Source organism: Gymnoscopelus microlampas (genome assembly GCF_963454915.1).
Source record: "Gymnoscopelus microlampas genome assembly, chromosome: 17".
Taxonomy (NCBI): domain Eukaryota; kingdom Metazoa; phylum Chordata; class Actinopteri; order Myctophiformes; family Myctophidae; genus Gymnoscopelus; species Gymnoscopelus microlampas.
In genome coordinates, this window is record NC_139954.1 from 11,576,937 (window position 1) to 11,589,953 (window position 13,017).

Sequence of the window (13,017 nt, forward strand, 5' to 3'; positions counted from 1 at the left end):
ACAGTATTGTTATACCTGTAAAAAAAAAAAAAAAACACTACACATTGTGTATGCAACCATACAAACCCTCCCGCTCACTCAGCTAACACAGGGAAGCTGTCAGAACCTTCCCAAAACACCCGGGACAGACTCCCTTGCTTCGAAACTGTGGAACGAACTCCCCACTGCAGTCACTCCCAATCTTCCACCGTAATCTGAAGACTCACCTCTTCAGACTCCACGCTGTCTGTCCTTGCCCTATAGCCTTGAAGACCTTTCGGGCTCATGCAAAGGCTTAAATGTAATTTAGATAGCATGTTATGTAGATAGATGCCAGGTTCATTTGTAGACCTGGCATCCTATAGTGTGTATAGTTTCAATGTACAGATTATAGTTTGTTTTTTTGGATTATACCGTTTAGACTGATGATAGGTTCTTTGTTTACCTATGATCCTAGATTACTATTGATATGCATTGGTATTACCTCTTGTTTTCCTTGCTTACTAAATGCCCGAATTCTGAATTGTAAATTGTGTAATTCACACCCCTACTAACGTTCCTATTCCCTTAGGTAATGAACTCAGTCGGTGCCTTGGCCAAGTCCCTCTATGAGAAGGAGTTCTTCTGGATGGTCATTAGGATCAACGAGATGCTGGACACCAAGCAGCAGAGAAACTTCTACATTGGTGTGCTGGACATCGCTGGTTTTGAAATCTTTGATGTAAGTGGGCGTGGCATGGACTTGTTTTAAGTGGGATAATCATTATTTCTGTCACAAAAACTTTAAGAGACTGCAGGCTAATGATATTTCCACCCACAGTTCAACACCCTGGAGCAGCTGTGCATCAACTTCACCAATGAGAAACTGCAACAGTTTTTCAACCACACCATGTTTGTTCTGGAACAAGAAGAGTACAAAAAAGAAGGCATCCCCTGGGATCTCATTGACTTCGGCATGGACCTGGCTGTCTGCATTGAGCTCATTGAGAAGGTATACAATTATTATTATATTATATTAATATATTATTATATATGATCATGGACTTGGCTGTCTGCATTGAGCTCAATGAGAAGGTATATTGTTATATTATATAATTATATATTATCATGGACTTGCCTGTCTGCATTGAGCTCACTGAGAAGGTATACAGTTATTTTGTGCTTTAATGGACATGATGTTAATATCGTTTTTGTTTATGGTGATTTGTCTCTTTTGTCTCCTTTACAAAGCCCTTGGGCATCTTCTCCATCCTTGAAGAGGAGTGCATGTTCCCAAAGGCTTCAGACAAAACTTTCAACGACAAGTTGCATGGCACACATCTTGGAAAGAATAAGGCCTTTGAAAAGCCCAAGCCTGCCAAAGGCAAGGGTGAGGCCCACTTCTCCCTGGTTCACTACGCTGGAACCGTGGACTACAGGTAGAGCATTAGGTGCCATCCTAAGTAAAATTAAATTGTGCCCTGACTTAGGTTTTGCTACATTTACCAAGCTTTATGACTCTATGGTTTCTTCCATTTTATTTTATGCAGCAGGTGTGTGGGGTTTTGAGGAGGCCACCGAATGTAAAAATATTCAGAGTAGTAGTATACCACTAAGTTGGCCATTGATGGTGACACAGGAAAGCTGCCTGACAAGGCAGAGATGTGAAATGATCAGACTGTGGAACCGCCTTTCCCAACTGCCAGAAAAGAGGCTTACGAAAATTATATTTAATTGGAATAGAAGATGTAATCATCCATGGATAACCTTCATTGTAATATAAATACGTTCAAACATAAATTGTCAATGTTACATCAGGAGCAATGGAGGGTGGACATTTGGAAAAAAACAAAGTTAAGACATTACGTTCAATTCAAAGAGGACTATATCACTGAACCGTATGTTGCATTTAATTTAAAGAGAGGACAGAGGTTCCTTTGTGCCCAGCTAAGATCTGGTGCATTACTTAATAATAATAATAATAATACATCAGACTTATATAGCGCTTTTCTGGTACCCAAAGTCGCTTTACAAAACAGCATAAAAACTATTTTATTAGGAGCAAAAGAAAAACAAAAGAAAAGAAAACATTAAAAGGCTAAAACAAAAGGCTAAGGCTTGTCATAGAGGACGAAAGTGAGGTTTGGTTAGGTCTGGGCAGGGAAGGCGAGTCTTCTGGCAGTTGAGGTGGGTAGATATACATGCATTCCTGAGGAGCAGCGATTGTGTGTTCTTTGTGACCTGGGAGTTGTGGAGGATGAGTTGTATTTTGTTTGTCACTGTCCACTGTACAATGATGTACAGTGCACATTGGGGAAAAAATGCAGGATAAAAATTGTGTATCCTGTTTTTGGTGTATCTTGGTGTATGTACATTTTGTTAGTGTCTTATAAGCCTGTGCAGGCTGGGCATCTTGTGGTGCAGGACACTATGATAAAAATCTAATCTATCTATCTATCTATCTATCTATCTATCTATCTATCTATCTATCTATCTATCTATCTATCTATCTATCTATCTATCTACTACAGCATCACAGGATGGCTTGAGAAGAATAAGGACCCCCTGAACGACTCTGTCATTCAGCTGTTCCAAAAGTCTACAGTTAAACTGCTGGCTGTGTTCTATCCCCCACCTGAGCCTGAAGGTATGTTTATTAATCTCTGTTGGCACCAGTGTTTTACTCCCATGAATACTTGTCACAGCTCTGGCCCCGTCCATGCTGCTTTTACATGCTGTGGTGCAGCCATTATTAAAAAAGAAGAATCTAGACCCTTCCGCTCTTTCTAATTCTAGACCCATCTCACAGCTCCCATTTTTAGCCAAGGTTCTCGAAAAGGTAGTATATCTCCAGCTTCAATCTTTTTTAATCGCTCACAGCATCCACAACACCTTTCAGTCAGGTTTTAGAACAGGCCACAGCACCGAAACAGCCCTCCTCAGAGTTTTTAACAATATTCTTTTAACTCTTTGACTGCCAGATCAATAGTGTAATAGTGTGCCACTGCTGCCAGCAAAAACAGCGATTTTACTGTACCTTTGACAAATCATGGAATATTGTCTGTGACCGGCATCCTCACGGAGACAGCCTCGTTACGGGGTTGTCGTAGTAGAGCTATGTCTATTCAAGAGCTATGGCCGCTTCAATGAGGCTTGTTTTGCCATAAAGCAGGAGGAACGGAGATCTAGAAGAGATATGGCCGTTTCTTTTGCTCTGTTTGACTGTTTTTTAATTTGTTCTTATTCAGCAATTTGGTTCGACCTTGGTCGTTGAAAATGTGCTGTATAAATAAACTTTTATTTGATTTGATGATTCTAACAAATATAAACAGATAACACAAAGAAGGGAGGCAAGAAGAAGGGTGGTTCCATGCAGACTGTGTCTAGTGCTTTCAGGGTAAGAATATTTATTCATTATTATCCATATTATATTCCTGTAAGAATGAAGCATTATTATTATCAACATTATATCCATGTAAGAAAATAGGCAGGTCTTTTCATGTTGGAATTAAACAATTTCTGTATCTTAAGTTGTGAGCTTGTAGATCAGCTATCTTTGAATTGGTGAAGTTTAAAATAGGCCTTGAGTGGTTAATGTATGATTTAGAACAATCTAAGCTGTAAAGTAACAAGTATCTAAAGTGTTCAAATAATTGTAATGGAGGAAAAAGAACAATATTCTATGACCTTTTATTAATAATAAGCCTACTTGACTCTTTTATGTCTCAATAGGCAAACTTGGGTATGCTGATGACCAACTTGAGGAGCACTCATCCTCACTTTGTGCGTTGTCTGATTCCCAACGAGACCAAGACTCCAGGTAAACACAGAAAAATAATGATAATAAAAGTAATTTTATATATATATATATATATATATCCAGGTAAACACAGAAAATAAAAATGTACACAATGATTGTGAGGTGGTCATTTAATACAACTTTGGCCAGTGTGTAACTATTCTGTCCTAATATTAATAATGGAGCAACATCTTTACAGGTCTGATGGAGAACTACCTGGTCATCCACCAGCTGAGGTGTAACGGTGTGCTAGAGGGCATCAGAATCTGTAGAAAGGGCTTCCCCAGCAGAATTCCATATGCTGACTTCAAGCAGAGGTATTCATTCCTTTTTCCAGCAGCTTTTAGTTCCACACCTATTAAGGAGGCGCACGCAAAATGACCATGAACTTCTGCTAAACAGGTACAAAGTACTGAATGCCAGCGCATGTCCCGATGGCGCGTTCATGGACAACAAGAAAGCCTCTGAGAAGCTGCTTGGGTCCATAGACGTTCCCGTTGATGAGTACAAGTTTGGACACACCAAGGTAAACACACTGTGAACCTGGATTAACATTATCAAGAGAGGACTAAAGGTTGATTTTACAGTTGTTCAGTTACAGTGTTTGTAACATTGTGTTCAGGTGTTCTTCAAAGCTGGTCTGCTGGGTACGCTGGAGGAGATGCGAGATGAAAAGCTGTTTGCTCTGGTCACCATGACTCAGGCTCTCGCACGAGCTTACCTCATGAGGAAGAATTTTGTTAAGATGATGGCTCAGAGGTACTTTGAAAACATCATTTATTCAATATTTAGTATCATTTGTATGTACACTTACTGTTCAATACAATTTTGTTATAGTGTCAAATCACTATAATAAAACTAATACTTCATCCATCACCGTCCACAATCACGACACACTTAAACCGTTTTTCCACAGAGAAGCCGTTTTCACCATCCAGTTCAACCTTCGCTCGTTCGTCAATGTGAAAAACTGGCCATGGATGAAGGTCTACTACAAGATCAAGCCTCTTCTGCAGAGCGCTGAGACTGAGAAGGAACTGGCCAACATGAAGGAGAACTACGAAAAGATGACGACTGACCTGGCTGCTGCCCTGGCCAAGAAGAAGGAACTAGAGGAGAAGCTGGTGGCTCTGATACAGGAGAAAAATAACCTCCTCACGGCAGCATCATCAGTAAGTACACTGGACATTTTACAATTCCCTCCCTCAGATCACAAAGCTGTGCTTTCTCACACTATGCTCCCTAAGAGTCTGTACCCCCCAAAATGCAAAAGTACGTCTTGGCCAGAAAAAAATGCTGACATGTTTTTTTCTTTTTCATTGACCACAAGGGAGATGAAGCATTGAATGATGCTGAGGAGAGATGTGAGGGTCTTATTAAAAGTAAGATCCAGTTGGAGGCAAAGCTCAAAGAGACGACTGAGAGACTGGAGGACGAGGAGGAGATCAATGCTGAACTGACCGCCAAGAAAAGGAAGCTGGAGGATGAATGCTCTGAGCTCAAGAAGGACATTGATGACCTGGAGCTCACCTTGGCCAAAGTGGAGAAGGAGAAACACGCCACTGAAAACAAGGTATAGATTATACACTCTCTGGGGTTTTATCGAGTTAGTGGTCGTTGCTGTCTCAATCTCAATCTCAATATTAAAACCATTTGTGTTTTGTTTTCGTAAATTAACGCCCTACTTGATGATCATACTACAGCGTCACACCCCCCCCCCCAAAAAATAGCAGATCTACAAGCCTGTGGATCTGCAACTTTTGCTATTTCTGGATGTGAATCCTGAGAAGTGACTGTTTTGGACACGTGAGGGTTCCACCCGACAGAGACCAAGTGCAACAATGATCTATTCCATGACAACAAATTATGTTCTGCTTATTTAGGTGAAGAACCTGACCGAGGAGATGGCCTCTCAGGATGAGGGACTTGCTAAGCTGACCAAGGAGAAGAAGGCCCTCCAAGAGGCACATCAGCAGACCCTGGATGACCTGCAGGCAGAGGAAGACAAAGTCAACACTCTGACCAAGGCCAAGACCAAGCTGGAGCAGCAAGTTGACGATGTGAGTTTTACCAAAGTGAATCGGATGTTTGGAACACATTATGTTTATTGTTTTACTGAATGATGATGAACAAATAATTTATCTTTGTGCAGCTGGAGGGTTCTCTGGAGCAAGAGAAGAAGCTCCGCATGGACCTGGAGAGAACCAAGAGAAAGCTGGAGGGTGATCTGAAACTGGCCCAGGAATCCATCATGGACCTGGAAAATGACAAGCAACAGTCAGAAGAGAAGATAAAGAAGTAATGTGGACCAACAATATGAAATATCATGGAGATAAACCACAAGCAGGATGACACTAAAATATGATGTGCTGTATTCCACAGGAAGGACTTTGAAGTAAGCCAGCTTCTGAGTAAGATTGAGGATGAACAATCTTTGGGGGCTCAGTCACAGAAGAAGATCAAAGAACTCCAGGTACTTTTATATTTTGTCAAATCATTCATAATAAGTAAGAGTAAATTATTACTTTCAGATGTTAATCTAACAACATTAATTTGATAGGCTCGTATTGAAGAACTGGAGGAGGAGATCGAGGCAGAGCGTGCTGCTCGTGCCAAGGTTGAGAAGCAGAGGGCTGATCTCTCCAGGGAACTTGAGGAGATCAGTGAGAGGCTTGAGGAGGCTGGAGGAGCCACCGCTGCTCAGATCGAGATGAATAAGAAGCGTGAGGCTGAGTTCCAGAAGCTGCGTCGTGACCTTGAAGAGTCCACCCTGCAGCATGAAGCCACTGCCTCTGCTCTCCGTAAGAAACAGGCTGACAGCGTGGCTGAACTGGGTGAACAGATCGACAACCTCCAGAGAGTCAAGCAGAAACTAGAGAAGGAGAAGAGTGAATACAAGATGGAGATTGATGACCTCTCCAGCAACATGGAGGCTGTTGCTAAGGCAAAGGTATGATGGAATGCCTTTGTATAATATAATTCTTAACACTTTTTTCATTTTCATTTCACCTTTTTTTATTCAGAAAGGTCAATTGAGGGCAAGCTCTCTTTTCCAATGACGCCCTGATTACAGTAAACATAGCATAACATTAAACAAAGTAAATTACAAGATAACAGACTTTTCAGATATTCTAAGAATGCAAGTGCAGACAGATCTCAGAGTGTTTCTCACAAACTGTTTAAAGCGATGGAGTGATATGAAATTCTCCAATTTCAAAACTGATTGTAGACAGTTCCACATGTGTGAGGCATATTAGTGAAGGGCAGTCTTAACCTTAAGCTGATATTAGACAATTTCTTAACCACTTAAACCCCGTATTGTGGGAACCCGTTGCGGTTATTTTCAGCGAAAGCTTTCCCCACATTAACAGAAAATGTGGTTTAAGTGGTTAAGTAAGTAGATAAAAACAGTGCAGTGCTGTTCTCTCCTCATAGGTAATGATGGCCAACCCAGTGATGAGTAAGGAAATCATCTCCAGTTATAAACAGGAGGGCTGAATGATAGACTGCATCGAGTGGCTTTACTGTTCAAATCAAAGCAATGAACCAATCAGATCAAAAAAATATGATTGAATATGTCCAATGTTTATTTACAGGGAAATCTTGAGAAGATGTGCCGCACCCTTGAGGACCAACTTAGTGAAATCAAGGCCAAGAGTGATGAGAACGTTCGCCAGATCAATGATGTTGGAGCTCAGAGAGCAAGACTGTTGACAGAGAACGGTAAATGTTCATCTTTAAGTCTACTTTGTCTACATGGTTTGTCGATGGTACTTGAGCAAATTGACCATAATTAGAGATAATGCTTTGATCAGCAGTTATCCCGGGACTTTGATGTTTGAAATGTTTGAAACAAATGTTACATTTCTAACTAGGTGAGTTTGGTCGTCAACTGGAGGAAAAAGAAGCTCTGGTCTCTCAGCTCACCAGAGGCAAGCAGGCCTTCACCCAGCAGATTGAGGAGTTGAAGAGAGTCGTTGAAGAGGAGGTTAAGGTAAGGAACAGTTTTTCTTTAACCTTTTTTTTAAGGCCTAGTTTAATATTTTTGTTCAGCTGACATTATTTTGGCCATTTCCTTTTGACAGGCAAAGAATGCCCTTGCTCATGCTGTGCAATCAGCTCGCCATGACTGTGACCTTCTGAGGGAGCAGTTTGAGGAGGAACAGGAAGCCAAGGCGGAGCTGCAGCGTGGAATGTCCAAGGCCAACGCTGAGGTGTGTCAGTGGAGGAGCAAGTATGAGACTGATGCTGTCCAACGCACTGAGGAGCTGGAGGAAGCTAAGTAAGTGATCAGTGTTTTAAACCAGTGTTTCTCAAACTTTTGGGTGTCACAGACGCTCAAATTGATCTATATTTGGCCGTGGACCACCTTCTGCAAAGGTTTTGTGCCAGGGACCCCCAGAAGAGAATATTTATGTTAAAACAAATTCAAAATTATTCAAAATGTTTCGATATTTTTCAAAAACAAAACAGCAGAAAATAGTAGATGTACAAGCTCGCAGCATAGCACCAAGTGACGCGCAGTGAGCTTATAGATCTGCTAATTTTAAATAGCCAACGTATAAATGGATAAAGTGGTTAAAACAATCTTGATGCTACATTAACTACTTTTGTTGGGGAGCTCCTGGATCCCCCCCGAAGGACCCCTGGGGGTCCCCAGACCCCACTTTGAGAACCAATGTTTTACACTGTCAGGCAGCACTCACCATTCAAAATATTGCTCATAATAATTTGATTTCATTCAACACTGATCAACAGGAAGAAGCTAGCCCAGCGTCTTCAGGAAGCTGAGGAGCAAATCGAGGCTGTGAATTCCAAGTGCGCCTCTCTGGAGAAGACCAAACAGAGACTCCAGGGTGAAGTGGAAGACCTCATGATTGATGTAGAGAGGGCCAATGGGTTGGCTGCCAACCTTGACAAGAAACAGAGGAACTTCGATAAGGTGCTTTGACATTCATTAGTTTAAAACTAAAATAATTATTGCCTCCTTAAAGTGGGGGTAAATGACACATTTCATTACAAATGGTGTGCAGGTCCTTAAAGTGGGGTTAATGACACATTTCATTACAAATGCTGTGCAGGTCTTGGCAGAATGGAAGCAGAAGTTTGAAGAGGGCCAGGCAGAACTGGAAGGAGCTCAGAAAGAGGCTCGTTCTCTCAGCACTGAGATGTTTAAGTTGAAGAACTCCTACGAGGAGTCTCTGGACCAACTGGAGACCATGAAGCGTGAGAATAAGAACCTGCAACGTGAGTCTTTCTCTACATCATTCTTTTAACAACAGTTTTTATTTTTGCTTCAATATTTGTTGCATATTTGTTTTGAGCCAAAAGCTGGTGGTGTTAACGGGTCAAAAGGTCATCATTTTGCTTTTAAATTTATTTAAATGTTCGAGATTAATTGTGGATATAGTAGGCTACACCAACTTTATTCAAATGCAAATACAAAATACTTGCTGACTGAAAGGTTCCTCAATCATATGTATGTTCAATCAACTGCAGAGGAGATCTCAGACCTGACTGAACAGATTGGTGAGACTGGAAAGAACATCCATGAGCTGGAGAAGTCCAAGAAACAGGTGGAGACAGAGAAGTCAGAGATCCAGACAGCCCTGGAGGAAGCCGAGGTAAAACTGCAGAAGAATGCAATTGTGTGTGGTGTAGTGATCCCTCTGAAGTGGCTATGAGCGAGCTAGCTCGCTTAGCATTGCCTGTTGATATATCCGGGTTCGATCCCAGCTCAGCTCAGGGTGTTGTGCTATTCACTACATTGGTGTCAGAAGTGGGATGCCTCTCCTCGTAAGAGGTTTGTGGAACATTAAGCACAAGGATGCACTTGGACTCGAACAGGGGGGTAGTGTAGCGACCCCATAGAAGTGGCCCGGCCATAACTCGACACCCTGAGTGAGCTAGCTCTCTTAGCGTTGCCTGTTGCGTGCTGGACCGGTGAGTTGGCGATCAAGGTTTGATCCCAACTCAGGGCGTTGCGCTCTTTGCTACAATATTTTACGCTCCAACATTTAATATTTCTTTCAATAAGTTTTATATTCAAACGGTATAGCAGTATATGATCTTACATTTTGATCCTTTGTTACATTTAAGGGTACTCTGGAGCACGAGGAGTCCAAGATTCTTCGTGTGCAGCTGGAGCTCAACCAGATCAAGGGTGAGGTCGACAGGAAGCTGGCAGAGAAGGATGAGGAGATGGAGCAGATCAAGAGGAACAGCCAGAGGGTGACTGACTCCATGCAGAGCACTCTGGACTCTGAGGTCAGGAGCAGAAACGATGCCCTGAGGATCAAGAAGAAGATGGAGGGAGACCTGAACGAGATGGAGGTTCAGCTGAGCCACGCCAACCGCCAGGCTGCTGAGGCCCAGAAGCAGCTGAGGAACGTCCAGGGACAACTTAAGGTGCAACACATAGTAGTTAGTAGACAGACACATATTCAAACAGTGGAGCTGCTCTGAAAAAGATTAGTCACATTCTGATGTTTCTCCTCACCACTTCAAATGTGAATTATTTTAGGATGCCCAACTGCACCTTGATGATGCTCTCAGAGCCCAAGAAGATATGAAGGAGCAAGCTTCCATGGTGGAGCGTAGGAATGGCCTCATGGTTGCTGAGATTGAGGAGCTGAGAGTGGCTCTGGAACAGACAGAGAGAGGCCGCAAAGTGGCTGAGCAAGAACTGGTAGATGCTAGTGAGCGCGGTGGACTGTTGCACTCTCAGGTACATAAGTCAATAAAAAACTTCAATATTAAGAATAAAACAATGTTTACATCATGCTTACTTACATTGTTCAACTTAATCTTTATTTTAGAACACAAGCCTTTTGAACACCAAGAAGAAGCTTGAGGCTGACCTGATCCAGGTCCAAGGTGAAGTGGATGACAGCGTTCAAGAAGCAAGGAATGCTGAGGAGAAGGCCAAGAAAGCAATCACTGATGTAAGTTAGGATGTCCTACCCTTATCTATTAGATATCCTAATGTTGTGCTTGATATAAACATACAATACAATACAAACATGACTTTCCAGGCTGCCATGATGGCCGAGGAGCTGAAGAAGGAGCAGGACACTAGCTCTCACCTGGAGAGGATGAAGAAGAACCTGGAGGTCACAGTCAAGGACCTGCAGCACCGTCTAGATGAGGCTGAGAACCTGGCTATGAAGGGAGGCAAGAAGCAGCTCCAGAAACTGGAGGGCAGGGTAAGATGTTGTTTACTTCAATACAGGTTATAGTCATAGACAATGAAATAAGAAGAAATAACCTCAAAATGTCTAATTCAACTGTGAAGGTGCGTGAGCTGGAGGCAGAGGTTGAAGGTGCACAGAGAGGTGGAGCAGATGCTATTAAAGGTGTCCGCAAATACGAGAGGAGAGTGAAGGAGCTGACATACCAGGTACTGTATATGATGTTCACTTAAATAACCATCATGCCTCTGACTAAATTCATAGATTGCATGAACATACAACTAATGTTATGAATTCACTCTGACTTTAGACTGAAGAGGACAAGAAGAATCTTGGCAGGCTTCAGGATCTGGTAGACAAACTGCAGATGAAGGTGAAGGGCTACAAGAGGCAGGCTGAAGAAGCGGTAAGACAAATATACATATTGATGAATTTTCACATGGCCATGGGCATAGTTCCGTTGTCTTAGTGTAACTAAGACATAATAGGAATCAGTTATGTAAAAAAGATACGGCTGGTACTATGTGAAGATGACCAACAGTAGCATGTTTCAGTGTCCATCTCGCTGCTTTCCACGAGCGGCACATGGAATCTCTAGATTGCTGTGCTTGTATGGCATCGGCACCACGGAGAGGCTGTGGAAGCTCTGTTACAGTAACACAGATGCTAAAAGGAAAGGCAACCTGTTTCACAACAATGCACACATGCTGCAGACGCAGGCAGTGTGTTTCAGGCAAAATGGTAGACATTTCCAAAATGGACTAGAGAAAGCAATAGATGTTGTTTCGCTCTGGGTACCGAACAAGAACACAGCCATGACCGTACCGTTCCAATGAGAACCTGTAGTCCCAAGTCACTCATGAACATGCCACATGGGCTACTGCATCATTAGCCACAACCACACATTACAATTTCCTGAAATTGTCTTGTTTGGAATATAATTGCAAGATGCTCTTTTGAAATATTGAGGCTTTGAACCATCTCTATCATATTGTAGGAGGAAGCAGCCAACACTCACCTGTCCAAGTGCAGAAAGGTTCAGAATGAGCTGGAGGAGGCTGAAGAGCGTGCTGACATCGCTGAAAGCCAGGTCAACAAGATGAGAGCTAAAAGTCGCGACGCCAAGGTAAATACATGTGCAATATGAAGGTTTATAAAGATGATCATCTTTAACTAAGATTTAACCAAAGATTAATGTTGAATATCTAAATGTATATTCCTATTTTTTCAGGGAAAAGATGCTGCTGAATAAGTTCTCCAATTCAAGATACTATAAAAAGTCATAAAATATGACCCATTGTATTCAATAAAGGCGCCAACAAAATCATTTTGTTGTTTCTTGTGTTCATTACTTCGTCTATAACTTTCTATTGTCAGGTTTGTCAGAGTATTCTGGTTCCAACTCCCATGTCTACTATATACTATTTTGTAAACCCATTGCAAAGATAAATAAATGTGTACTTAATCTTAGACGTTTTCGATGCAAATCACATGATGGTTTTCAAGTGCCAAGACCTTGTCAGCATGCTCATCAAATGTTGGACACTTGCTTTGTCATAATTCATTTTACCAAATCAAATTTGTCTTCAAGCATTTATTACACAGAATACCAGAACAATCTTTTTAGCGACAACAACAGGAGGCTGAGTTACAGTATACTCATATTAAGATGAAAAGAACACAATATGAATATTTTCAGAACATAAATATCAGTAGAACTCTGTTATGAAACAATTCTATTCTCAACTATATTCTATGGTACAGAACGTTACAAAAAATATATACAGAAACTGTACGTTTGTATAGGGCTGTCCTCGACTGGAATTGTTAGTCGTCTAATAGTCATAGGAATATGCTTGCATACTATAGTATGATGTTTTCTGCATGCAAACTTTTCAGGATATTGAGGTTGAGAACTGAACATTCTAAATTTAATTTCACAATGTCTACTACTGTAGCTATTGAACATTTTTGAAATGCATAATGAAAGGGTTATGTCGAGTTTACAAGAGATGTGGCAAAGAAACTGGCAAAGCCTTTGTAAACTATAAGACCAAACTGACCGATTAA

General features: G+C 41.6%; 1 protein-coding gene across 1 annotated transcript in view; it reads left to right on the forward strand.

Moving 5' to 3' along the window:
- The window catches only part of LOC311064284 (myosin heavy chain, fast skeletal muscle-like), a gene marked incomplete at its 3' end in the record, with an annotated part of 39,175 nt that extends 26,976 nt beyond the window's left edge, over positions 1 to 12,199 (forward strand). Inside the window, exons 35-42 of the mRNA XM_084084118.1 lie at positions 9,965 to 10,165; positions 10,281 to 10,484; positions 10,576 to 10,701; positions 10,792 to 10,962; positions 11,052 to 11,156; positions 11,258 to 11,353; positions 11,945 to 12,073; positions 12,179 to 12,199. Of these exons, the coding sequence (XP_083940244.1) occupies positions 9,965 to 10,165; positions 10,281 to 10,484; positions 10,576 to 10,701; positions 10,792 to 10,962; positions 11,052 to 11,156; positions 11,258 to 11,353; positions 11,945 to 12,073; positions 12,179 to 12,199 (1,053 nt within the window). The remainder of the gene's footprint in view (positions 1 to 9,964; positions 10,166 to 10,280; positions 10,485 to 10,575; positions 10,702 to 10,791; positions 10,963 to 11,051; positions 11,157 to 11,257; positions 11,354 to 11,944; positions 12,074 to 12,178) is intronic.
- Between the last annotated feature and the right edge of the window lie 818 nt (positions 12,200 to 13,017).